This window comes from Mesocricetus auratus, unplaced genomic scaffold, assembly GCF_017639785.1.
Source record: "Mesocricetus auratus isolate SY011 unplaced genomic scaffold, BCM_Maur_2.0 Super-Scaffold_100011, whole genome shotgun sequence".
Classification (NCBI taxonomy): domain Eukaryota; kingdom Metazoa; phylum Chordata; class Mammalia; order Rodentia; family Cricetidae; genus Mesocricetus; species Mesocricetus auratus.
The window spans coordinates 53,739,641-53,767,628 of NW_024429195.1; the positions used below are offsets into that span (position 1 = coordinate 53,739,641).

Here is a 27,988-nt window from a genome sequence, read left to right on the forward strand (position 1 = left end):
CTAAGAAAATCTGAAGAAGTAATTTTCTGGGAAAGATGAGTTCAGATTTGGCCTTGAGATGTTGATCGAGTACCCAAGGCAAACATGGCCAGAAGGCTATGTGGGCTATGTGGGTTGTGGGACTCCAGAGAGCAGCTGGGGACAGAGAGGAGGCGGTAGCAAAACGTGAAGATGCCAGGAAGGGAGAGATTGTGGACCAAAGTCACAGATGAAAAGCTGGTGGCCAAGTCTGGCCTGAAGGCAGTTTTCCCCTCATAGTTTAAAAAACTTGCAAATCTATTGCCTATATTTAAAAAATCAAAAATCGCCTCATGCTGTTTTAGACTCTTGTCTTCTGTGAAGCATCAGTTCTGGAAACATGGGGCTGGGCTGAAGGTCCCCAGCAGGGGCTTCCTATGCTTTCACAATGCAGCTAGTATGGCCCTAAGGTTTTCAAATTTATGTAGAAATGAGAAGCAAGAGGATCAATGTGAATAGCTTGAAGCTGAGGTCACAGAGCAGCGGTTCTCAACTTGCCACACTCCCTAGTACCATCAGAAAGCGCAGGCATTTACATTGTGATTCATAACAGAAGCAAAATTAGCAATGAAAACTTTATGGTTGGGAGTCATCACAACACGAGGAACTGTGTTAAAGGGTCACAGCATTAGGAAGTTGAGAACCACTGCTGTAGAGAAAGAAGGGTACCCACAGAGGCTGGGAGGATGGGCACATGAGGAGGAGACTCAGCAAGGACAGCGCCAAAACCTCAAGTTAACAGGACCAGTAAGGAAGCAGGAGGAGACAGAAGAGCTGGGAGGTCCTAACTGGGACACATGCTTGGAGTGGTACTGGATGCAGGCAGCCTTCATGGTGTGAAATACTAGCTGACTGTGTATGTGACCACGAGTATAATGCCAACCCTTGGAAGGCTGAAGCAGGAGAATCGTAAGTTTCAGGCCAGCCTAGACTAAATGAAACCCCATCTCAACAAACAAACGAGCAAACCACCAGATTTCTGGTTGGTTCTCACCTACAGCACTTGCATGACATCTGACTTTCTAAAATGTGCTATTTCTGTTGAGTGACATTGACTTTGCTTGTCTGATTAGTAAGAGCACTGTGAACCTCTTTCTTATAGTCGTCCTTACATTCCTTCTTCTGTGAATTTGGTCCAGCATTCTATTCATTTACAAGTATTTGTCTTGTGTGTGTGTATGTGGCAGGCGGGGGTGGGGAAGAGTCTGTTATTTTATTCTTTCCTGGTATTCTCATAACAAAACTAATATTCTAAATCTATCGAAAAAGCTATAGGCAGTGATAATTATTTTCTCTTTCAGTGCTTTGGCCTTCTTAGTAGTGCTAATAACAATCTAAAACTGTATTACTTATTTGTGCTTCATTTTTACTACTGGACAGTGTCTTCATTAAACAGTGTGCTCTCTGAAGGCAGGAACTATGTCTGCAGTGTGGGGTTATTTCCTCCTGCTGTTGAGGAGAGTGTCTGGCACATCACAGGTGTTTGATGAGTAGGATCGAGCCCATTCAAGCAGTGGGACTTGAAGCAGGTTAGTATCTCTGCATCCACACATCCATGGCAGGTGCATGGATGTCAGAGGACAACTTAGAATAGTTGGTTCCATTCTTCCACCATGTGGGACCCAGAGAATGAACTCAGGTTATCAGGCTGAGCAAGTAGAACCTTTGCCTACTGATCCAGCCCACTGGCCTGGGTGAGAAACTATTGTTACTGTTTTTTCTATTAATGGTAGTTAGCCAGACAAGAACTCCTATTCCCTGAACCTCAACACTTTCTGTTGTTGATTATATAATCATATTAGATTGTGAAATAGAGCTCCCTACTATAGGATGAGACATAATGGCCACCTACTTCAGGAGTAAAAGACAGAAGCCAAGTTGGTCATGCATGCTTATCCAGGCTGGGTTCTGGCACATGCATTTTTTTTTTTTGCAAATGAAATTACCTTGTTGAGTTACTGCAGTGTCCATGTGTTCCTTTGTGCAACACCCAGATTATTCTTTTCCAACATTAGTAGTAATTTCTACGACAGTTTTTTTCTATCACAACTATGAAGTTGTATTTCAGCTTAAGTTTAGACCCCATTCATAGCTGGACAGAGGTAAGTAATTGAATTGGATTCACTTGTTTATAACCAGTGGTGACTATCAATAAGAAATGCCTCAGTGTAGTGGATACTATGCTCAGCACTAGTAAGTTCAAACCTCTGCATGGAGACTCTTTATGTCTGTGAATAAAGAGTTCCTCAAGCATCCAGATGTATATTCCTGGTCAACTATTCTTCAGTGAGACCATATCAGCAGGGTAGAGAACACTAAAATACACACACACACACACACACACACACACACACACACACGCACACACACAATTTCCCATCCTTACAAACTTCACTGTGATGATGTAGGACAAAAGTTAGATTTTTAAGTCTTTTAGCAAGAGCTGATTGCTATTACATAGCCTAGAAACTTCTGTAAAGTCAGGACAGGCTATGATTATATTCAGAACAGAGTAATAAATCCCCTCTCCATCTTTATTGCTTTCTAAATAGGAAAACACGTGAATTATCTCCTTGCCTATTGGACTTACTATAAGATATATGGTGCTGGAAAACCTGAGCTGGAGAAATTAGAGCTGGCCTTTTATCATTATTGACAAGTAACTAGACATGTGCAGCGATTACTCATGTCTCCTAAGGCAGTACTAAAAATCCTCTTGGGAAGGCACGGTAGAAAGCTGATGGGTAGTTTAGGGAGGATGTTACCATTCTCCACTGTCTGCTTTGCTGAGGGCTAGATCACAGTGTATTGAGAAGATGTGTTTTGAAAAGGAATAAGTACAGTAAGGGAAGGGTATATGCCGGGCCTGATAGAGAAAGGGGTGGGCTGGGGAGCTGTGGGGGAGTCGATGGCCTGTGTGAGAGTTGAGAGGGGAAAGAGATGCGAGACGAAGACTGGCAAGTGATTGGACTGCTGAGTGGGCACCCTCTGACCATGTGACCCACTGTAGACATCACAGCTGCTGTGTTTAATGTCTTCTGTAATGTAAGCTTAGTGGGTGACCATATGACATCCATTTTGATTTAGAGTCACAGAATGGTATTCTTATCTTCATTGTTTCTGCCTTCTTTTTATTAAACAAAAGGAAAAGCCTGGACCAGATCTTTTATTTATTTATTTATTTATTTATTTAGTTAATTAGTTAGTTTTTCAAGGCAGGGTTTCTCTGTATTGTTTTGGAGCATGCCCTGGAACTCACAGAGATTCACCTGTCTCTGCCTCCCGAGTATTGGGATTAAAGGCATGCGCCACCAACGCCTGGCCCTTTCATTTATTTTTAAAGAAAAAAATTTAAAAGAATCTTTCTTTAATGATATGTATCTGTGTGCATGTAAGTACAGATGCCCGAGGAGGCAGGATGTCAGAGGCAGGAACTAGAGTTCCGGCAGTTTTGAGAAGAGTAGTATGTGCTCCTCGCCACTGAGCCATCTCTCCAGTCCCAAAGAAAAAGTTTTAATGTGCACAAAGTTAGTATAGCAGATGTCTTAGGGTTTCACTGCTGTGAAGAGACACTATGGCCACAACAGGAAATCATTTAATGGGGGCCAGCTTACAGGCTTTTAGGTTTAGTCCGTTATCATCATAGTGCGAAGCATGGCGGCTGTGTGCAGACAGATGAGGTGCTGGGGAAGGAGCTGAGAGCTCTACATCTGGATCCGCAGGCAGCAAGGAGAGTGACACTGAGCCTGCCTTGAACATTTGAAAGCTCAAAGTACACAACCCCCCTCCCAGTGGCGCACTTCCTCCCGCAAGACCACACCCACTCCAACAAGGTCACACCTCCTAATGGAGCCACTCCCTATGAGCCCGTGGGGGCCATTTTCATTCAACCTCAACAGTAATGAAAACCCACACTTGTGTCACTCAGATTCCATAGAATATTAATTATTTTTCTCATCACTGTGACAAAATACCTGACAGGTTTATTGTGGCTTAGGCTCAGTCCCTGATGGTGGGGAAGTTTGTGACAGCAAGCACACGACGACGTAGCAGTTCCTTGGGTCTTTGTGAATCAGGGAAGGAGGTCTCAGGCTCAAAGATCCATCCCACTGGCCCACTTCTGAAACCTCTGTGCCCATCCCAAAGGTGATGAAGTCTCAAAACAGAGCCACCAATTAGGCAACCACGTGTGCAAGCACCAGAGTCTGTGGAGGGAAGCTCAGGCAACTGCAGGTTCAAGCCCATGGAGTCTGCAGTGTATCTCAAATTCAAATCCTAAGACAGTACAGATTCTTATCTCCAGCTAAATTATTTAAAACGAGTGCCAAAGTTATATCGATTTATTATAGATATTTGACATATTCTTTCTGTACCCTCCCACCCAGTGTGTGTCTCTGTGTGTGTGTCTGTGTGTGTGTGTCTGTGTGTGTGTGTCTGTGTTTGTGTCTGTGTGTGTCTGTCTGTGTGTGTGTCTATATGTGTGTGTGGGGGGGTACAGCACAGGCATATCGAAGTCCTAGAAGATGATCGTGTCTATCATTCCTCAGAAGCACCACCAACCTTGGTTTTTGAGCCAGGGTCTCTCATTGGCTTGCTCATTGCCTGTCTCTGTCTCCCTAGAGCTGGGGTTGCAAGTGCATATCACTATGCCTGCCTGGGTTCTCTCCCCTTGGGTTCTGGGTGTCTAGCTTACATCTTTGCGCTTACACAGCAAAAGCTTTCTGTGTGGAGCTATTCCCCAGCCTGATGACATTTTTTTCTGAAAGGGACAGACCACCTCTTAAAAACTGAACTGAAATACCGTTATTGCACACAAAAATTTACCAGTTGTGTGGAACTTCACAAGTGGTTGTTTTTAAAAAGAAGTACACATTTCCATCAGGTTTGGGCAGCCATTGAGAATCATTTTCTAATAGATGTACTGCTTTATTGGGGGTAGCACTCCATCATTCTTTAATCTTTGGCATTCCACTAAAATGAAGAACCTTTTCCTTACTCGATATGCAGTTGACATGCAGTTGAGGAAGCAAAAGCTTCATGCCTTCCTTTATGAGTCTTCTGAAAAAAAGGTTAGACTTCTAATACCATCTGAAGGCAACCAATAAAACATTTTTAATTGGGTACAACTGACAACTGTGGGTGCTTTTAAAAGGCATTTGGTTCTTTGATCTAGTCCAGCAATTTGCCCTTTGATGTTCTCTGGTTTCTTCAGGTTACTCTGACATACCCACAGTCGTGGGTGGTCATTCTCTGCCTCCTTAGATAGTTGTTTGAGCTCTCCCTTCATAGCCTGCCTGCCCCAAACCTGGGGCTGCTCCTCCTCCCAAGAGTCCTGGTTCCTTTCAATGGGTGGTATCACGAGAGTACAATGAAGGCACTCACGGTTAGTGGGTCGGAAATGTCTTGTTATACTTTCTCATGGATAAGGCTAGGGAATGGTTTTCCCCTAAGGAAATAGGAATACACCAGGAATCCGTGGTGATACTTACAATTTAAACTTAGTGTTGCTAGACTTGATTCAAACTTTAGACTTTGTATTTATATCTTGTATCTTAAATGCTTAAAAAATACCCTGATCTCTAATATAATAATGTATCTATTATATTCTGTTATAATCCTATATGGTGTATGTGTATATATAACCCCTCACTGTTATTACTAACAGTTTGATTATTAAACATTTAAGATTTCATTGATAATTATTTTTATTTGGTGTGAAGAATTTATCCTTCTAAGAAGGACTAGTCAATTACTGTTTTGAAGACATATTTAAAAAGAAATTCTAGCCATGAATTAGTGGTACACACCTTTAATCTCAACACTTGGGAGGCAGAGGCAGCCAATCTCTGTGAGTTTGAAGCCAGCCTGGTCTACAGAGTTCCAGGACAGGCTCCAAAGTAATACAGAGAAATCCTGTCTTGAAAAACAACAACAAAAACAAAAAGAAAGAAAGAAAAGAATTTCTTTCTGTAGGAAATCAGAAATTCAATACTACATTATTTTCATTCCTTTGCTTTTTCTTTACAAGATCTTTTTTTGTGTAATTATGGTTCACCGTTTATTTTTTAAAAATACCCACAACATTTTTCTTTCTCTTTGTGTTTTATTATATTTTTATTTGTATTGTATTTGGTTGATTTTTCCCAACCTTGACGCCCCCTTATCTCCTTGCCCCTTTTCCTACTGTACCCCCAGCCTCTCCCTTTAATGTTGTCCTCTCCACCCCACTCCTGTAGAACGTCCTTCTTCCCAGTGCCCTGAGCCCCTTTCTGGTTTCTTGGACTATACCCATATATTCTCCCACCTGACATATGTACTTAGCAATTAGAGGGTAGAGTCACCTGTGAATGAGAGCATAAAGTAAAATACCCATGTTATTCTAAAGGCGAGTTTACATACATGTGTACTGTACATGATATAAATTATATATTACATATGTGAAGATTTATTCTTAGATCCTGGTTTTATCCATTTTACCTACCTTGCTTCTTCTTTCCCATAAAAATTTAAATTATAGTTTTTATTTTTCAGTATGAGAACATGGGCATATCTTGTATTTCTCCCTTGTTTTTAGAGAAAAGGGACCCTCTGTGTATCCTGTCCTATGTTTTTGATTCTAACATTGTCCCCATCTCGTCATCACACTACTGAAGGGTGTTTGAGCCGGTGTCAGCCTCTTTCCCCCTCTGTCTCACATTTAACCAGTCAGTCTAGGGAACAGATTTCTAGAAGTGGATGTTACCACCTCAGAAAACAAGCACACACACAATTTTGCTAGGCTACTGCTTGATTCTGCTCCATTGCTTGTTTTATCACTAAGTTCTTTACATAGATTTTTAAAGGCTATCTGATAGCATTTTGGAGGGGGGTTTGAACTCTCTCTCTCTCTCTCTCTCTCTCTCTCTCTCTCTCTCTCTCTCTCTCTCTCTCTCTCTCTCTCTCTCTCTCTCTCTTAAAGCAAGCATAGACCTCAGAGATGAAGCTGTTGGTCCTTAGCTTCCCAAAGCTTTCTGCTTTGCCGAGCTGCTAACTTGGCACCTCTCAATTTGCCTGCTGCCATTTACGATTTAACAAAGAATCAAACATAGGCTGTCCACCTGTCCACCATAGACTCTCCAGTTAAATAGGGAGATAGCATGCAACACCCAGTGTGGGCAAATGGCCAAGTGATAAGGTGGGGGGGGGGCTACAGTAGACCTCCTTGGCTGGCTGGGAATTTAAGATCACTCAACATTTCTCAAGACAAACGTGCCTTTAAAATTGCACAAACTGAACCTTAAACTCTGGAATGTTCAGCTTTGATTTCCCCACTGTATCAGCATATATTCACTGTTCAAAATAACAGGTTTAACTAATTCATTTCCAGGCCTGCATATACCATACTTTAGTTCCTTTTCCAATGATTGTCTTTCAGGATTTGAAACCCCAAATACCACCCCAAGTTTGACCTCCCAGCCATAGATAACCTTGAGTCATTGGCCTTGGGGATCTTCACTGTACTGTGTATCAATGGTTTTTATCATGGCTAAGGTAGACACATGTGTTCGTACTACAACCAAACCCTGTGGGTGGGGAAGGGCCTGGCCTGGGCACCCTGGCTTTGACCAGTTCCCCCAATTTTCTTGGTCTTTTCAGATGTGTTAGTGACTTTCATTGAACAGAAGGGATCAAGTGTGTTTTAAAATTCTGCTTGAGAGTCAGATTAACATTTGAATTACACAAGATCACTCAGGAGATGTTAGAGTAGAAATTTCATCTCAAGAGTTATCATCTCATTTATAAACTAAAACGCTGAATTTAAAGAGCTTTTTATATTTTGCCTGGTCTGGGCCTTTAGAGTGATGTTGTTTTTATTCTATTTTTAAATTATTTACTTTGGAGACACAGTCTCTACATGTAGCTGAGGCTGGCCTGGAACTCACTCACTCGACAGCCTGGACTAGTTGGAACTCATGATCCTCCTGCCTCAGACTCTGGATGCTGGGAGTACAGATGTATTTCCAACACCTGGCTAAAGTGCCGCCTTGGTCACCTGAACAAGCAGTTGCTTTGTAATCTCCCTTGGATGCCTCTTCTGACTTTCTTCTTAAGGGTTTTAAACATATTACAGTTGGCCACAGAAGATGTCTGTGGACTTCAAACACGATTGTCCCTCAGTGCCATTTCCTCTCTTGGGTTGCAAGGCCACATTTTCGTTTTGCTGCATATTGATCAGAAGCAGTTTTTGCAACACAGCCAGCAGTCTGACAGTCCCGTTGTGGGTTTCCAACCACTTGAGAGCTAACTTGAAGTTGCGGTGTATAACCCAGTGGGTAGTGTGTGGCCAGTACCCCGGTGGCCCCAGACTTTCCCGTTCTGCAGCTGGCCTTGTGTTCCTCTCCAGGACCAGATCTTCTTGGAGAACGTGGGAGCGGTGAAGCAGCTCTGCAAGCTCACCAACAACCTGGAAGAGAGGATAGAGGAGTTAGAACTGTGGAATAAGAGGCTGGCCAGGCTAAAGCGCCTCAGTAGCAGCTGGAAGTCCTCGGTCAGTGAAGCCAGCTCAGTCAGGTATGTTCTGTGTCTCCATGGAGCTCTGGGGAAGGAAGAGCGGTCCCTCCCGTAGGACACCGCGCTGCCTGCGGATGGAGCCACAGTCACACTTTCTGACTCCGAGGTCCTCAGTCGTCCTTAGAATAGTTCCGGATGCACTTGCCTCCTGGTGTTTTTGTTGCTCTTTCTGTGGGTGCTCTCAAAATGAAATGGGAGGCATCATCTGAGAGCTTTAACCATCAGAGGAAGTGCTAAATATTGGAAAAGGACGGCTCCCTTTCAAGGAGGAGAGCTGGTCATTTCTAAACTTAGAAAATTTGTGTTTGAGCCTGGGGTGGGGTGGGGTTGGCTGATCACTTTATTGTTTGATTTTATTACTTAGGGAATTAAATGCACATTTCCTGGACTCTAGTTCTTCTTTTTTTAAAAAAGAAAAAAAAATAATGTTAATGCATTCATTAATCCTTACTCAAGGGCCCCCCACAAAAGAACTCCAATTGCTTTGACTTTTCTTTTTTCAAATTATCACTGTATTACAAAGGAAAAGTCCCCCTGCTGTGTTTGTGACAGCCTGGGCCTTTGTTACAAACCTCCTAGAGAGGCATTTGAATAGTAATCAATTTTCTCTCTCTTTCTCTTTTTAAAGCAAATTTAGCAGAGCTGTTAGTACATCTTCACCAAGAAGGGCCATTTCCAAAAAGCCCAACAAGGTAATCAGACTGGAATTTAAAATGAACAGAGGTGGTATTTTCTACTCAAAAGAAAGTCCTAGCTGAGCCTCCTGATGTAGCTCCGTATCCCAGCTGCTGGGGGCTGGCAGGGGGTGGGGAGGCTGAGGCAGGAAGAAGGAAAGTGCAAAGCCTGCATCTTACAGCCTGAGGCTTTCAATGAGTTCAAGGCTAGCCTGGGCAACTTTGTAGGAGCCTGTGGAAGCAGTTCATAGTAGAGCACTTGTCTTACACATGAGTGGCTCTGTTTCCAATCCACAGTAACACACACACACACACACACACACACACACACACACACACACACAAGCTAGATTTTAGATTTTAGAGAAATTGATCAACACATGTGTTCTTTGATAAGCTCTAAATTAGAACCTTTTGCATGTTTTCTCCTTTGGTACATATCAAACAAGTGGGTGACAGGGAATAGTCACCCACAGATTGCAAAGCCAGAAGTTTTCACTCAATTTCTGGTTTCGTGACTTTTTAGCTGTGTGCCTCTGCTGAGGCACTTGGCCTTCCAAGGCCTTCTTCTTCTGTCTCCAAATGTGGATGCTGAAGGCATCTTCCTTAAAGGGTTGGGAGGGTAATTGTGAGGATGCTGACATTAGTGTATAAAACACGGAGAAGAGTGCCTGGACCACAGTAAGCGCTGGGTACACACTCAGGATTGTTAGTGTTTCAAACCCACTGCCTTTGTGGTTCTCGTGCTTTGCTCCTAAAGGCCTCCTTGGGTCATTGGGTTGTGGAAATACATTCACACGGGTGGAAAGTGGTGCTCCTAGGCTGAGTAGTGAGTATTGGTTGTCAAAATGCTGCCATCAGCAGTTAATGAACCTCTAGGTAAGATGCATGGCTGGGACCACCAGCTCTGGGTGCTGGCCAAGACAACTGGAGGAAGTTGAGGTCACCTCCATCTAGTGCTAATGCAATCAATAGGATGGCATTACTTGTCTCTGTTTCTCTACCTCTAAAAGACAGGTAGCTGCTATATATACAGTGGTAGGTGATGGAAAGGTCTGACAGTTCAAGTTAGAGTTTCAGATAAGTAAAAGAGAACGTGGTGTGTGTGTGTGTGTGTGTGTGTGTGTGTGTGTGTGTGAATGGCTGCATACATATCACTCCGAATACAACCTATTGAGAGAGAATTTGTCAGGGCATTGAGATTTTTGACAGTCTCCATAGCAATCCTTAGGTATATCCAAACTGGAGAATTGTTACATTGTTAATTGGGTCCTGCCAATAACTCAGAGATGCACTTGGGTGTTATTTTAGTCTCCTATGTTAATGGTGAGGAAGATGAGAGTGAATGACATGGAGGCTGACAGGACCTGACTCAGTCCAATGTGTGGTCAAAGAACTGTGAACAAAATCAAGAAGACTTAAAACAGTCCAAGTGGGGGAAGCACTTATCCTAGGAATAGTACTATTAAATCCAACCAGTTCAACAAATTATGATTTCACTGTGGATTCTGAGAAGGAAGGACACAATCCCCCTACTGTAGTCATGGGAATCCCCTGCTTAGGCAGTGCTCGTTAGAGCAGGCAGGGACCCCTTCAGCTCCATTCCCTAACAGTTTCACAGCTCCTTTTTATATTTGTAGTTCTTGTCTTTTCCCACACACTAGTTTTTATGGCTCTATGTATCGGTCCTAATGTATGCTTCATTGCCTTCCTAGAGACAATGTTTACTGACTTCCATGTCGTCTATGGCTTACATAGCAACAGTCAATAAATATCCATTGAAAGGATGGAAGAATAAACAAAATATGGGCCCAGAACTGTCCTTATTCATAGGTAGGGACATGGGACACTCACACTATAAGGTGTGCTTCGTAGGATATTGTGCCACAAAATCTTTCCTATGGCTACCCTGACACTCTCCTGTGGGGACATATTCCTTCATATCTGGAGGAACTTTGGATCTCCCCACGCCTGAGTTCTGATGTCCTCATCTTCTAGGATGCCTTCTGTCATAAAGGACAGGTGGTTATGCACAAGTGTCCTGCAGGCACCAGGGAAAGGCGGGGCTGCTGTAGCCTGCATCACCAAGCAAAGGGAGACTTTGCATGAGATTGTCAGAGAGGCAAGAGCAGAGGGGCAGATGTAAACTTGGGCAAGGAAGAAGGAGTCGCCATCCTTGGGAGGCAGTAAAGATCCCTGCTGGCTTGGGTTTTCAGTCCCCATAGCTGCTGGTCTGATTTGTCGTTGTTCATCAACTTTCTCATAGGTCTCCTTATCGGGAAGAAAGCAAGCCTGTCCTAACTGGGTTTTCCAGACACTGGTTATAGCTTTAATTGCTGTAATGACGTTTTGGTAAGGAAAACTTCAATGTTATGCTCTTCTATTTCATGTTTTTCTTTTCTCACACATGAGCTGCGGACCAACCTTCTTTTTGCTTTGAAGACAAGGAGCTTTTTAAAAATCAGGCACTGATCTTTGATAACTTAAAGATGAGGGAGCCCCTTTGAAATTCATATCTTGAAGAAGAGACAACTGGATTTATGTATTCTGATATGAGATGAATGATGATTTTATTCTTTTCAATCACTTGTGATTTAACAGCAGACCACGATGTGTTTGTGTGTGTGTGTGTGTGATATTTGTCTTATCTTTGCAAATAATTCTTTCAAATTCTTTGTTTTCCTTTCTGTCTCGGGAAGAATGGGGTAAGTGGGAAATCCTGGGCAACCCTTGCTGCCTGGCCACTGATGTCCATTAGGATGCTTTGTATTCTTCAGTGAAGACTTTGTATCATAGAGCCACCAAGAACTGTGAAAATGCAGAGACACAACAAACTCATAGTCCAGACTACTGAGAGAGTAAATAAGCAAATGCAGCAAGGGAGGCTGTGGTTGCTTTGACCTGTCTCTTCCTGGAGGGGGTTGTGGAGGTGAGATTGGAGGAATAAGGTGATTGTAGGGGGGAGTCAGGCTGGCCTCAAGCTCACAGAGATCCTCTTGCCTCCTGAATGCTGGGACTAAATGTGTGCACCACCACCTTGGCAAGCAGTATTTTCTTGTAGGTGGTCTGGCACAGTGAAAGAAAAGCTAGGCTTTGTGAGAATGGGAAGGAACAGCGTCTGGACCTTGCATGGAAGAAGACAGTTGTTCCAGAGGCAAAACAAGTGAAGTGTCAAAGATGCTCCCTAGCTGCAGAACCCCGTGTACCAAAAGTGCTCCCTAGCTGCAGGTCACTGTGCACCGAAAGTGTTCCCTAGCTGCAGGACACTGTGTACCGAAAGTGCTCCCTAGCTGCAGGTCACTGTGCACCGAAAGTGTTCCCTAGCTGCAGGTCACTGTGCACCGAAAGTGTTCCCTAGCTGCAGGACACTGTGTACTGAAAGTGCTCCCTAGCTGCAGAGCCCTGTGTACCAGAAGTGCTCCCTAGCTGCAGGTCACTGTGTACCAAAAGTGCTCCCTAGCTGCAGAGCCCTGTGTACCGAAAGTGCTCCCTAGCTGCAGAGCCCTGTGTACCGAAAGTGCTCCCTAGCTGCAGGACACTGTGTACCAAAAGTGTTCCCTAGCTGCAGGACCCTGTGTACCAAAAGTGCTCCCTAGCTGCAGGTCACTGTGTACTGAAAGTGCTCCCTAGCTGCAGGTCACTGTGTACCGAAAGTGCTCCCTAGCTGCAGGACACTGTGTACAGAAAGTGCTCCTTCGCTGCAGGTCACCGGGTACCAAAAATGCTCCCTAGCTGCAGGACTCTGTAGATGGTTCTCTGCCCCTCTTCCTTCAGCTTTTCACTTCTTAAATTTATAAGATTGAGTGAGTGAGTGATTTGGTCCTGGGGATTAGACCTGGGCTTTAAACATGATAAATACATGCTCTCTCATTGAGTATAGCCTTCGCCCAGTCCAGCTAATGCCCTTGGTGGGTATATGCCCAGGTATTTGATGTCATGACCCGAAATTCCTAGCAGGAACTTTGCATTTACCCCCTCATTCTCCTAAGTGCTTGTCTTCTGCTAGGCTCCCCAGCCAAAGGGCCGGGGGTGAGCATCTACTTTTAGCAGACACACTTGATATGTATGCTCCAGAATAAAACTCCAGCCTTGTGAAGAGGTGACAGGAAGTCCAGTTCTGAGTAAAAACACTGCATTTAGAGTCCATTTATGAGGTCTTCTGAGCCCAGGGTTGGTCAGTAAGACCACAAATGGGAGGTAATAGGCTCCATGTCTTGGTCATGGTCTCTGTTGTAACTGAGAAGGGCCAAAACCTGGCTTTGCCTCTGAAGACAGCATTTGTCTATTTTATTCTAATGCACTAGATGTTGTCTGGCCTGTGCATTGAGACAGATGTCAGGCACAAATTGGGGGGAAAAGATTTTAGAATTAATAGTAGGGAGATGGAGAGTGAAAGACATAGGAGAACACAAAGCAAGGGAAACCAGACCACAGTAAACGGTTGCCAGGGTGACCTACACATCTTTAGACTGAGCCCCTTGGGCATCCACCGCCTGTCTCTAAGAACCCTTAGGAATTCCTTCCTTGTGAATGGAATTCATTTGTGGCACATCTCTCTGTTTCTATGTGGTGATGATAAATCTGCCACCTTCATGTGAGAATGAAGTCCTTAGGAGTTGAGTTTGCAAAGCGAGGTGTGAAGTGAAGCCAGCAAGCCAAGTGACCTTATTTCCAGCAGACTTCTAGACGACTCGAGAGAGTCTAAATATTCCCTGCAAAGAGGAAGGCACCTAACGTTTAGATGGAGAAACATTGCTGGGATTCGCATCCCAAGCCCCAGAACCTTTAAGGAACACTTTAATTTTGCTGCATCAATTGCATTTAGTGAGAGGAAAGGCATGTTCATTATCTTGGAGTCATGTCATGTGACGGCTCTACTGTGTTCCCTTCCCCCTTCTACGTAATGTGGCATGTTGTACCGTGAAAGATGTCCGAGGTGACCAAAGGGTTTGGGGTCCACGGGTGACCCTGCCTCCTTTTATCTCCCAGCTCAGTAGCATGGACAAACAGGAAGGGAGTTTTGACCTTATCCTCCCTGCAAGGAGCAGGGGGCTGCCTCCAGCTGTTGCCAGGCTTCCTCTGGTGACATCTTGCAGGGTGGCAGAGTCTGCTCAGTGGAGCTCCTTCAGCACAGAGCATCCCCTGAGCATCTGAACTACTGAGAGCCCAGGGTTCTTTTCTCTTTCCCAGGCAGAAAAACCTTACTGTGCTGGTTTCCATGGCGTCTGTGCCAGCTACAGCTACCTCTCCCCCCTCTTCCCATCTGTGTGGCCTGTGAGTACATCTCTGGCCAGCTGGAAGCTTAACTGAGATATATATGGAAACAAATCTGCCATGTAATGGTTTTCCCCCTTTAACAGTGCCTTGACAATAGTCGCCCTTTATATCCTGAGCTTGAAGGATCAAAACCGGCGCTCCCCAAGTCTCTCTCCAAGGTAAGAGTTCAGATCTTGTCTTCCTTTGAGAGAAGGGCTTTAAGAAATATTCTTATCAATGTGTATCATATGTGGATGCCTGAGGAGCCAGAAGAGGGCATTGGATACCCTGGAGATGGAGTTATACCAGTCTTGTAGAAGAGCAGCAAATGCTCCTAACCATTGAGCCATCGGTCCAGTCCTAAGAGGACTCTCAAAGGTCCATTTCACTAACCATTTTGTACTCTTCCAGCAATACTACCAGTTCTTCAGCGCCAGCCCTGCTATCCACAGCTTCCCCCTCAGGTACGGTCTTCCTGTTCCTAACCATAAACCCAACCCATTTCCCACGCTGTGCCATGCCACGACTTTGTGTGACTGTCCCTTGTTCAATGCCTTGCAGCTCCTCACACAACCCTGGCAACCTCACAGACCTCCCCTCAAGTGCCTGAAATCTCTTTCTGCGAGATCCTGACGTGTCAGGAAACGTACTGTTGCCCTGTGTGGGGACCAAGAACGTTGTTTTCAAGTCCTGCACAAAGACAATTGGAGGCAGAGAGAGAAATCCATCAGAGACAGTGGGCAGGTAAATGATGTTCAAAGAGAGACAACCAGGCTTTTGAACCCGAGGTTTTCCCTGTTGGTATTTACCTGGACAGTTTGCGAATGGATCTAGACAGTGGTTCTTCTCTCTGTTTGATGTAGCACCATCTACAAAAACACGGACACATCAATCATAACCATCTGAATATTGAGCATCTTTCCCAGGGAGGAAACGCTGGGGTTTTGTTTTGTTTTGCAAAGCAGGGTTTCTCTGTGTAGCTCTGGCTGTCCTGGAACTCACTCTGTAGACCAGGCTGGCCTTGAACTCACAGAGATCCACCTGCCTCTGCCTCCTGAATTCTGATCTCACTTTTATTTACTTGCACATAGGGTTTGCACATACATGAGCCCACCTCTGAAAGATGCAGACAGTAACCACTCTGAGCATCCCCCTCCTCATCAAGTTTGCCTACGGCCATCAGGATATTTATTCCCTGATACAGGATCATTCCCGGGGTGGAGGAGGGATGTTCTTTTCTTCATGAAGCAGCTTTCCCACCCCGTAACCATCTAGGGCAGTGGTTCTCAACCTGTGGGTCTCAACACCTGTGGAGGGTGTCAAACAACTCTTTCATGGGGGCACCCAAGGCCATTGGAAATGTCAGATATTTATGTTATGATTCAACAGTAGCAAAATTACAGTTATGGAGTAGCAACAAAAATAATTTTTACAGTTGGGGGTCAGCACAACATGAGGAACTCCATTAAAGGGTTGCAGCATTGGAGGGGTGAGAACCATTCATCTAGGGTGATGGATAGCCTCAGGGCTCCCAACACAAAAGAGTGGAAATGTTGGATAACTGTTCTTTGCGACCAGATGTTTCTGAGATATGAAGAACAATTTAAAATTAAGGAATAACAATAAAAGAGAAATTGAAGAAGTTAAAGGAGGTAGAGGAGAGCTCTCAGTGGGATCCCGAGTAATATCTGGCAGTTTACTCAGTACCGAAATGACCACAATGAAGTGAAGGAAAATCCGCGTTGTTATGACATAGCAAGTCATACTTTTTCTTGTAGGTCTAAGTTGATTGTCTAAGTATTTGTAAAGTGCCTTTCAGAAAAGTCACCCATCCCTCCCCCATTCTATTTCCCTTCTCCTTAATGAAAAGTTTGAGAAAGACAGACCAAGGAGTAGAAAGATTTCAGAATATTCAGTTTCCACTCCGAGGAGCCAACTGATTAGGTTTTAACCTGTGGAATGCATAAAGATTTAAGTAGACAGGAGAGTTTTTATGAAAAAATAAAGGATCTGTTGGAAAAAATGAATTGGAATGTTGGTGAGCCTAAAAAAATAAAAAAACAAAAAACCCTCAAAAGTCAAAATAGCGCCTGCCACCTTCACCCATTTTGTTTTAGATATAAGAACTTTTAGGAGAGTGAATTCCCCAAAGAAGATGGTCCCCTGTGCTAAAGTCTCAGCGATGATTAGCAGGGTTCATTGGCCTCTTGCAACAACAGGCCTGTTTCAGTCATGAGGCAAGAAAGGTATCCTAGACATTGCTCCAGAATTCAGCCTTCAGTGCAGTTGTACATAGTATGGTACCCATCTTCCACCATGGCAGGATGGATTGCCTTTTACATCTCTCCACTCTGGTTTTCAATTTACTTGACTGGGTGGTCTCAGCCACCAGTTGTGGAATGCGCCCTTAGCTTCCTAATGAAAACCATCTGCTCTGTGCATTAAGCCTATAGTGAAAGTTCTGGAAGGCATGTGTAGTATGAGAGCTTTCCGTTGACTCTCAGGATTTGCGGTTTTCTAACAGGCAGCTCTTCAGAGCTGAGGAGTCCCTCTTCACAGAAGTGACAAGTTAAGGGCATTTTGGAGGGCCTTCAAATCTTATTTTCTACCTTTGAAAAAAAATCATCTTCATGATTTTAACCTGTAAGTTTATCTCTTTTCAACCGCCCCTAAAACTCTCATCTTGGTTGTTATTGTGTGAGAGAATGTGGGTGTGCACGGTGTGTGAATGCAGACACACACGTGTTGTGGAACGTATGTAGAGACTGGAGGTCACTTTACAGTCAGTCCTCTCTTTTTTCCTTTTTTGTGGATTCTGGGGATAAAAGCAAGACCAGGTCATCAAGCTTGTGTGGCAAGCACCTTCGCCCACTGGACAAAATAGGTGTTTAAAAAATAAAGTAGATATAAAATAAAATAGTTTTTGAAAGTGAGGTTGAGCCCTGACCCTCAACTTCAAAGAAATGTTTTATTTTTAATTTGTGTGCACGCATGCCCATAAAGACAAGTGCCCATGGTGGCCAGAAGAGGGCGCTGGATACTGTGGAGCTGGAGTTACCCTGGTGGTGAGCCTCCAGACACAGATGCTGTGAACCATACTTGGATCTTCTGGAAGAGCAGTACAAGCCCCTCACTGCTGAGCTCCAGCCTCGCTTTTTGTTACCTCTTTAAAAAAAAACTTTAATGGGACATGGTATCCCATACCCAGAATCCTTACAGTTAGGAAGATCAAGAATTCTAGGCTATGCTAGCTTGCCTTAGACAGTAAGACCTTGCCTCAACACACATACACACACACACACACACACACACACGCACGCACGCACGCACGCACGCACACACAGGCATGCATGAGTAAGAACAATATATTGCATGCAAGGCAACCAATCTTATTTATAGGGCTCTCTCTTCAAGAACCTATAAACACAGTTCTGTGGAAGGGAAGCCAAACTCCAATCTGTTGTATTATTGCCAGAATTTACAATGAGCCCCTCTCTTGCAAGTTCGGTAAGAAAGCGGAACAAGAGGTAGGGGAAAAACAGCTTGGAGAAGTTCTAGAGTCTGCTTTTTCTGTAGACCTTAATTGCCTTGGAAACCTGCAGCCTTCTGTGGAAGCAATCTTAAGTGAAACTATTAGTAGAAGATGAACACCTAAAAATTATTGTTGGAACAGCTCGAATTTAAGAAATCTGGAAGCCTTTGGAAAGGCATATGTATTTATGCACAAAAGAAAATGCATATTCAGTTTTCTAGAAATTCTTCTAACTCAAGATCCATTAATGGAACATATCACTCTGGGTTGCGTGCTCAGACCCTTGTGTTGCCTGTACACCATCCTCACTCCTGTGTGCTGAGAGGGGGAAGGAACATAGACTCTCACATCTGTTCTAAGCATCCTTCATGTCCTACCTGAGAGTTTTACCTTTGAGTAAGGGGAAGATATTTAAAGGTTAGACAACTGGCTTTTTTTTTTCATTTCCTTCCTCTTTTGCTTCTACTCTCTGCACATACTTGCAGAGTACCACAGAGAGCCTGCATTGCTCATGCATTGAGCCACAAACACAGACATTTTCAAGATGTTCACAGTCATGTGAGCAGTGTGTTAGCAAGCCCTTCCACCTAGTGTAAAAACTGCAGAAGGGGAGAGAGATTTCAAGAAAGTTTGACTCTAATTATTGTGCCCAGTTGCTTCTGCTTCCTATCCTGAAACCGATGTCGAAACTTAAATGTAGACTTAAGTCTGGAAAGCAACCACAAAACCAAACAATCAACTCTCTGTCGTGGTTTGAATGAGTTATTCTTCACGGTCTTGGACATTGGAATATTTTGTCCCCAGTTGGTGGCGCTGTTTGCTGAGGCTTGGGAGGTGTGGTCCCGTTGAAGGACACATGTCATTGGAGGCGGGGCTTGAGACCTTAAAGACTGTTATTTGAGTTCATTCTCTGCATTGCGCCTTCAGTTTAAGGTGTTTGTTTTTTGAGACAGGGCTTCTCTGTGTAACAGTCCTAACTGTGCTGGAACTTGTTTTGTAGACTAGGCTGGCCTGGAAGTCACAGAGATCTGCCTGCCTCTGCCTCCCAAGTACTGGAATTAAAGGCTGTGCCACCACCTACCACCTCCTAGCTGCTCTCATCATCTACTTTTAAACGATTCATGAGGGGCTAGAGGATGGCTGGAGGTTAAGAGCACTTGTTGCACTTCCTGACGACCCAGGTTCAGTTCCCAGCACCCATATGGTGACACATAACCATATGGAACTCCAGTTTTGGGAACCCAGTGCCCTCTTCTGACCTCTTCAGGCATGGGTATGCACATGATATACATACAGACATGCAGGCCAAGCCTCACACACACACATAATCTAAAAATAAACTTTTTAAAAATAAATAGTTAAAAGAATTATTTTTCATAGTCCCGACAACACCTGAGCAGTTGTCTCTTGAAAATAGCTTGGAAATGCTATTTTCTCCTTCAGGCAGAGTGGTTCTGTTCCCTCCCTTATCCCTTGTACTCAGTAACATCTGCCAATTAGGGGCAGTCATCTTTTTGGGATGTCATTAGGTGCTCAGAACAACATCTAATAGAAAATGTCATGAGTAGTTGATATTGTTATCTTTGTTATCCTTCACTGCAAATATATGTCATATGATTTTCCCCAATGTGGAAATATTCAAGTTATTAAATAACCAGGAAGGAACACACAATTAGCTTTATAACCCTGCTCATCTTCGGGTAAATCCAATGCTGTTTGTATGAAGGTTAATATTTCATCATTTTACTGTAGAGATGGCTTGCTTCTGTTTATTTTTCTTCATTTTTATTCACTATAAACATGACCTCTGAACCGTATTCTCTAATTTGATAGGCCATGGAAGTAAGCATACTAGAAAAAGCCAATTGGAGCAAATGCACCCTTAACTCCATGCCCTAGTGATACCTGGACTGAATTATAAAAGGACTATTTCCGAAACAGTTGTATCACCTTACTCCTCTGCGTTTCCAGGATAGTTCAGAAATCAAATTTCAGTGTGCTTGTGGTTGTTTCTTCCTCATGCCTGGTTTCTGATTGTCGATTTGTAATGATTTTTATTTTTACCCAGAAACAAACGAAATATGATCCTCAGCAGCCACTTCTGAGCCAGGCGTGGGTTGGGCACAGCTGTTGCCTTTCGGGCCTGTTGTCACCCAAGTAGAAGTGGCATCAAAACAGATGAACAGGAAGATAGGTGACAATTCCATGAAAGGGACACTTAGTTCTGCCCAGCAGAGGGATGCCCTGTCCCTGAACTTTGAATCTTCTGGTCTGGGTGTATTCACACAGAGACCCTCCAACCACTTACTTCCATTGTTTAAATATTGCAATAACAAAGCCGATAGGAATCCTAAGCTACATGAGTCTAATGGTTTTGATTAGTGACATTATTGATTCAGAACCTAGATGAGAAATAAAACCACCATCAGTTTCTCACTAGTCAGGGAAAAATGCTTCCTTAGTATGATTAAGACTACACTGGGAGAGAGTAATAGAGGTTTCTTGCTTTGACATGGTCGAGAAAGAATAAAAACACATTTGAACTTGAGGGATAACACAGAAGTAATATGCCTTGGGCACAGGGGCAGATGAGTACCAGATTGAAGCGCACACACTGTGGTAATGGGAATGATAGAGTGCCCCTGTCTGGATGGTGTAAACAACAGACATTTGTTTCGTGACAGTTTTGGAGATTAGAGGTATCAACAAGTCCGGCTTCTCCGGAGGTCTTCCCTTTGCCTACAGAAGGCCACCTTCTTGCTAGGCCCTCAAATGTTTTTTTTTCTTTGTGCATGTGTACATGTACAGAGACACCTGGTGCTGCCCTGTATGTCTTAATCTCCTGCTGTGATAAGGACAGCTGTCAGATAGGACTAGAGCTCATCCAGCTGTCCCCGTCCTCTTAACCCCCTCTTTAAAGGCCATATCTCCAAGGACAGTGGCATTCTGAGGTAGAAAGTGTTGGGGTTTCAACAGATGATGGGGGATGTGCAGCTAACCCATACCTGATGGTTTCTTGGGTGAGGATGAGAAGAAACTACATCTGGAAGAAATGGGATAAGTGTGGGTACCTGTGAGATGGGGAGAGGGGAAGGGTGGAGATGCATTCAACTCACAGGTCAGTCAGCTTTTTATCATCCTGAACAAGCCTTCATGACTGACAGACGTTTTCCCTCTTCAGAAGACAAAAGAAAATCATTCCTGGCAAGAGACATGCTTATCAGGCCTGACTGGGAGAGTGACTGTAAGTTGACATTTAAGTGACACCCTTCTTGCCCTCTGGGTCTAGGCAGTACCACAAGCTATAAGAGCATTACTGGGGTGAGAAACAGTGACAACCACTCAACCTGCCACACCCATCCACCACACCACCATCTACATACACACATATACACACACACACACACACACACACACGCACACGCGCACACGCGCACACACACACACACACACACACACACACACACACCACTGAAGACACCTGTGTGGCCGTGTTTTATAACCCACATCAGCCTGAAGCCAGATAAGCTGTGGCAGAGCTACCTGGTTTTAACAATGTTTTTGAAGCCCTTGCCCTTCTTTTTTGTTCTGACTGTATTTTTAGTCCATTTTCCATTTCCTGAAGCAGACTGCATGTCACATTGTGTCCCCCATCTCTAGCAAACTCCAATTCAACAGGGCTTCCATAGTCCAGAAATGCTTTTGGATGTGATACCTGCTGTTTGTAGGAGCCTGACTTTTTATTAACAATTCCTTAAATTTTTCTATAACCACTCAATTCCTTAAAATTTGCTATAACCACTCATCCACCAAACAAAAGCAAAAGCCTTGTCCTGACTTTTCCCTCCTCCTCCCATTTGGATGCGGATGGGACATTTGTCTAGGACTCTCTTAGCTTACATTCCGCAGTTGAGTACTGAGCAAGGGCACAGTACTTTCCTCTGCACAAGGGTTTATTTTCTTTTCCCCATTTCTCTTTAATTCAGGGATTGACACAACCATCACTTCTATTCAGATTATGGAAATCCAGCAAATGATAGACCGTCGGTATTGCAGCAGACTGCTCCGCTGCGGGTGGGTAAGCCTCCCAAGATGCCCTGGAACCTTCTGGAATTTGTTCAGCATTATAGTTTTGAGACTGGAACGAAAGTCAAAGTTTCATGTTGTAACCTGTGTATGTTTACATTGTTCCTTAAGTAAAAGCACATTGGGTACATGGAAGATGAGGGAGTCAGAAACGGTGGGTATTAGCAGATGTCAATAAACCACAGCCCCTGTGACCCCAGTCTCCTCTTTCAATGGCTAAATCCCTAGTAAAATCCCAAGGAACAGGCTGACTCTCGGGAGCACACACCAATGACCACAGTGGCTACTTGATTTTTGAACACAAGATGGACATGAGTGAGTTTGCATTTGTATAACACCAAATGATATTGTTTTATAATTGCTGTGGGAATCTAGCATAGCTCTGTGTAGCTTTTGTTCTAGGAGGCAAACAATTGCCCAAATATTTTAGACATTTTCTGCAACATCCATCCCCAGTGTTATCGTTACCAGTCTCCTGTTTCCACCTCCCCTCCCCGCTCACCTCCCGGTGCAGGGCAGTGATGCATCTAGATATGTAGAATAGAAGAGGCTGTAGTAAGTGCAAATGCAAACTATAGACCTTCAGAATGGAGCTCATTTCATATGTACCTGTTGGGTGCCTAGAGGTGAGACATTACTTTCAGTCGGGCATGGGGTGGGGTGAGGTGGACATGAGTTCTGTGGGTTTTCAGCCTTAGTTCTTCTTCACCCCAATAGAACTTAAGCTACAAGGTGAATGTCCTGAGCTATAAAATAACATTTAAAAATTACTTATGGTGGCCATGCTTATAATCACATTGAATTCTCACTTTAGCTGTAAGAAGTCGGTGTTCTGTGAGCTGACGTTAGATCACACCTTGGTTAGCATCCAGGACAGACATTAGTTAACACAGTAGAATGAAATAATGGTGATGAGTTACATGATTCAGACTCAAGCAAAATGTAAGGTAGGGAGGGCTGTTGTTGGGTGAGTGGGGCTGCTGAGAATCAGTAGATATTGGAAAGCCCATAATGGGAAAGGAATTCCATGTATTGGAGCCTCCCAGTTGAGCTCTGAGCTCTGATTCTAAGGCAGACTGTGTGTGTGTGTGTGTGTGTGTGTGTGTGTGTGTACAATAACATTAAGCTTTTCAGCTTTTTTCATATATAATTGGCAGGAAAAATTAAATATATCTGAGGTGTGACGTGCTTTGGTGCACAACTCATTTATTTTTAGGTTTTAAAGATGTAATGACAAGCAAAAACTGTACATATTCAAGGTTCACCATGCCATATGTTGATATTCCTAAATATTATAAAATGCTGGCTTTTCATCTCCCTGTATTTTTTCTTTCACATTTTGACAATTAGTTTAGTATTATTTAATGAGAATCTAAAATGGCCTGTTCTTTTCCCTCCTTACCTGATTTGCATGTTTTTTCATGCCATCTGTGGGATGAGCAGTCCTAAGGAGTGCTTGCTTTGATACATATATGCGTGTGCTGGAGTGTTTCATTACAGAAGGGATCAGTGGGTCAGCCCCTTCTCTCTAAGCATCCCTTGTTTGGAGGTGGACCCAGGGATAAGCAAGCCTACCTTCAGTTTCCTCTGTCACCAAATGGTAATCAGGCCTATAATAATTATAGTTGGCTTTGGTTCTAAATATATACAGTTCCTGCTAAAATTGTTTAAGAGGGAGAATGGTTTATACTGGTATTAGCTCATGTTTCCTTTCTGGGAGGATTTTAAGTTTACTTCATTTTTCTTCTGAAATTTGTTTCTCTGTGACCCAAGTCATTTCCTGTGCATTTGATTTTGTATATTTTGTCTGGTACATGACTTTTCCATATTTTATAATAAGGCACAGACACATTTGTTCTGACATTGGATGAATTTGTCTCTGAAAACTACAGAAAAGGGACCGCATTAAACTCAACTTTCTAAATTTATCATATGATATTTTGCAGTTTACGTAGTATGTAGTAAAAAGTTAAAAGCCCATTTGAAGCTTTTGAAGCACATTTTGACTTGTGATTTTATCTTCTTCTAAAATCAGGCCTGGACATTATAATTATAATATTCCTGTTAATAAGAACACACCCACCAACGTCAAATTCTCTCTGGAAATCAAGTAAGTGTGTGGCTATAAGAAACTATTCCGCTTTCTCCTTCCCTGAACACTAAGTCCAAACTGATGTCACAGTTTATCGAGTTAGGAGGAAAACTGCTGTCAGTCCATGTTAATTGGTAAAGGTCATCCAGGCTCCTTGGAAGAATAGGAAGGACTGGAAGCCACACTCTTGCTTGTACAAGTTTGATATGCACAGGCTACAGGTTTCCCCTGGCTGTCTCCTTTGAACTGGGGCAAGAACACTGATGTTAACATGGTCCCTAGATGGGAGCAGAACATTTTGGTGACCTCCAGGTGGGAATACAAATGTAGGTGGTATTCTTTTGCTTTAGGACAGAAAAAAAGTGAGCCTGAGTTTTGAATTGGGCAGAACAGGGATCCACTGGATATCTTTGAAAAGATGTCCTGAAGATGAGGGAACTGCTCAACTGAGAATGTGGGGTTTTCTTATTTGTGCAAAAATGGATGAATCTCATCCTCTTAGGGATAAAGACCCACTTTTCTTGTAACTCTTCTGCCCTCATCATTTTAAAAGCTGGTGATTTCTTTGTCTTTTAAAAATGTAGTTGACCGTTTCAAGCATGATCTAATACATTCTAGTCACTGGCTACCCCACCCCTGTCTAGCTCCTTTACCTCTACCCTCCCCCCAGTCTAGTTCCATCACACCCTTACCAATCTCTCCTCTGTTGCAATTGTTTACTTGCCATACAATTTCAAACACTTTCTACCCAAGCCAGGACTTTGCAGCATTGAAAGTCTCAGGGACTTTGGATAAATGCAAATCCAGCCACCAGTGAAAAGAAGAGATGTATCTGAAAGCAATGACATGGGAGATAAGAGGTTTTGATGTAGGGATTAGAGTAGTGATTCTAGACTTACAACCCTCTGGCTTGTTAGTCATGTGAGAGTCAACTTCCTTCTATAGCAGTGAGATGAGAGTCAGCCTCTTGTCATCACTGGGAATTGCATAACAAGAAGCTTGATATAGACCGTGCTGGTCAGTTTTGTATCAACTTGACACAAGCTATAGTTAGTTATCTGAGAGGAGAGAACCTCAACTGAGAATGTACCTCCATAAAATGGGGCTGTAGGAAAGCCTATAGTGTAGGACATTTTTTACTTAGTGATTGATAGGGGATGGCCCAGCCATTATGGGTAGGGCCACTCCTGGACTAATGATCCTGGGTTCTATAAGAAAGCAGGCTGAGCGATCCAAAAGGAGCAGGCCAGTAAGCAGCACCTGTCTATGGCTTCTGATCAGCTCCTGCCTCCAGATTCCTGCCCTGTCTTGAGTTCCTGTCCTGACTTCCTTCAACGATGAACAGTATAGTGGGAGAATAAGCCAAATAAATCTTCCTCCCCAAATTGCTTTTGGTCAAGGTGTTCATCATGGCAATAGTAACCCTGACTCAGACATGACCTCAGGGAGGCTTTCTAAGTTACATCCCCACCAGTTCATCTTTCTGTTCTTAGTGGATTCTACTAACTCCGTTTGCCTTCTCTCCTCATCTCCTGAAGCACTACAGAGCCGTTGATAGTCTTCCAGTGCAAATTCACTGTTGGGAATATATGTTTCCACAGTCAAAGAGAAAGAACCCTAAGCCATGAAGAAGACTCCCAGATGACACAGGTAAGGTTTCCTGGCTCCCACATCCTGGTTCCATCAGAGGTCATTTAGGATCTTGGCCTCTGCTCCCTACTGAGGAAGGGATGCCTGGAACTAAATGCCAGCACTACTTGTTAGCTGACCTTGGCCACCCTGCTTGGCTCCACATCATCCTTGCTCCCTTAAGAAGCTGTAGACTGTTCTAGCAACATATCAAAAACTGCTGTCCTAGAACATCTCCTACAGTTGTCAAGGGCACGCTGCCCTAGCCTGCCCTCCTTTCTACTGAGTGTAACATGTGGTGTGAGATGGGTGTTTCTCCTTTGTTTCTTAGGGGTATCAGCACATTTGGAGCCTCCCGGTGGCCCCGTTCTCCGACAGTGCCTACCATTTCCGAGTAGCTGCACCAGTAAGCATGCTCCTTTTTTTTCTTATTTTCAGCAGAATATCTAACACTCAATAAGTAAAGGGAACACCAGCGACAGTTAACTTTTACATTCATCTTTCTCTTTTCCTGTTCCCATAGGATTTAGCGGATTGCTCCACGGATCCCTTTTTTGCTGGAGTTTTCTTCACAGATTACTTCTTTTATTTCTATCGACGTTGTAACTAATTTATTCAAGTGTGAGGACTTTACCAAAGAGAAGTATTCAGAAATACAGTTAAGTCGCATTTCTACTTGCGACTTCCTTTACCTTTCTGTAAAGCTCTCATATTTTTGCTGAAGGAATTCTTCAGGTTTGCCTTCCAGTGGTTTTGAGACTTAATGAGAAGAATAAAGTGTTTCACAGAGTGTGAGAGAATATGGAGTTTGATTCCGTCATGTGTAGACGGCATTTCTTTTCTGCCTGGTCCTGCCACCATTAGTTCCAAATAAATACACAGAGACTTATATTAGTTATAAACTGTTTGGCCAATGACTCAAGCTTCTTATTGGCTACCTCTGTCTTAATTATTTACCCATATCTATTAATCTACGTACTTCCACATAGTCTTGGGCTTACCAGTGATACTCGGTCCCCTTTCTCCTCATCAGGTAGCCTTGTCCATACTTCCTGACTGGCTACTGGCCAATCAGTGTTTTATTCATCAACCGGTAAGAGAAACATCTATTAACAGCATACAGAAGGACATCCTCCATCAGTCGTGACTATCAAGGAAACAGTTCTGTGTTGGTTCTGAAAACACAGATTCATTTATGCAAGAAGCTTTTAGGTCAAAATAAGCCTGTCTAGTTTTACTCTTGTTTATTGCATTTCTAAGCTTCAGATGGAAGAAAAAAGGTCAGGTTAAGCTGGGCCCGCTAACTATGGAGAATGTGACATGGTAGGGGAGGGGTGGAGCTGTGGCAGAGGGTGAGTGCTGCATGATGCTGACCTTGAGTTTAGGCAAACTGTTGTGAGCATGCAAGTGGTGTGTGTGTGTGTGTGTGTGTGTGTGTGTGTATGTATGTATACATATATACACATATACATATATGTAAGTCTTAGATATAAATTTGGCTTGATAATTAAATAGCTTTGCTATGCTTGATGAATACTGAATTTTATGTGTGAAGACGACAGAAGCCCCTATTTTTAGAGCCCATTGAAAGTAACATAACTAATTCTTCATCCCCTTGTTCTGCCTTGGGGTGCATCCCCTTGGATGGCAAGGCTGGTTCCCACTGTGCCTCTGTCTGCCCATTGCCCCCAGGGCTTCAAACATGGTGGACAACATGGTCTCTTGCCTTGGGAACAGCGAGTGAAAGGTCATCCTTTGGTGGTAACCACCTACTGACTAATTGCCACCCTGTGCCTGCTTTAGAATACTGAGTGCCAAGCCACACATACCGCAGTTCCACAGTACAGGACTCCTGAATGCCTGGCTTCCCTTTATGCCACTCCTCTCAGTGGGTCAGTGAGAATGAGGCTGTTTGATTTAAATCTTCACAGTGGTTGTCAGTAGTGATAATATCTCTACTTTGAGATACTATGAAATATATACCATGTGGACAGAAATGAACACTGTGACCTTGACAATCTAGTGAAAACCAGGCACTTGTTCTCGCAGAGGCATTTTGAAATCAACTTCTTAGTGCACAAGGATTTAAAGTAGTAATTAGTTAAGAGCTGAGATGTTGCTGCCCGCTGTCTCACCCTGGAGTTCAGATCC

General features: G+C 43.5%; 1 protein-coding gene across 1 annotated transcript in view; it reads left to right on the forward strand.

Moving 5' to 3' along the window:
• The window catches only part of Myrfl (myelin regulatory factor like), a 106,045-nt gene extending 79,418 nt beyond the window's left edge, over positions 1–26,627 (forward strand). The window contains exons 14-25 of the mRNA XM_040754837.1: positions 8,402–8,568; positions 9,197–9,260; positions 11,509–11,594; positions 14,603–14,677; positions 14,910–14,962; positions 15,060–15,242; positions 21,212–21,274; positions 22,017–22,104; positions 24,152–24,226; positions 25,747–25,858; positions 26,169–26,243; positions 26,361–26,627. Coding sequence (XP_040610771.1) covers positions 8,402–8,568; positions 9,197–9,260; positions 11,509–11,594; positions 14,603–14,677; positions 14,910–14,962; positions 15,060–15,242; positions 21,212–21,274; positions 22,017–22,104; positions 24,152–24,226; positions 25,747–25,858; positions 26,169–26,243; positions 26,361–26,447 — 1,128 coding nt within the window. The 3' untranslated portion in view covers positions 26,448–26,627. The remainder of the gene's footprint in view (positions 1–8,401; positions 8,569–9,196; positions 9,261–11,508; positions 11,595–14,602; positions 14,678–14,909; positions 14,963–15,059; positions 15,243–21,211; positions 21,275–22,016; positions 22,105–24,151; positions 24,227–25,746; positions 25,859–26,168; positions 26,244–26,360) is intronic.
• The last annotated feature ends 1,361 nt before the right edge of the window (positions 26,628–27,988 follow it).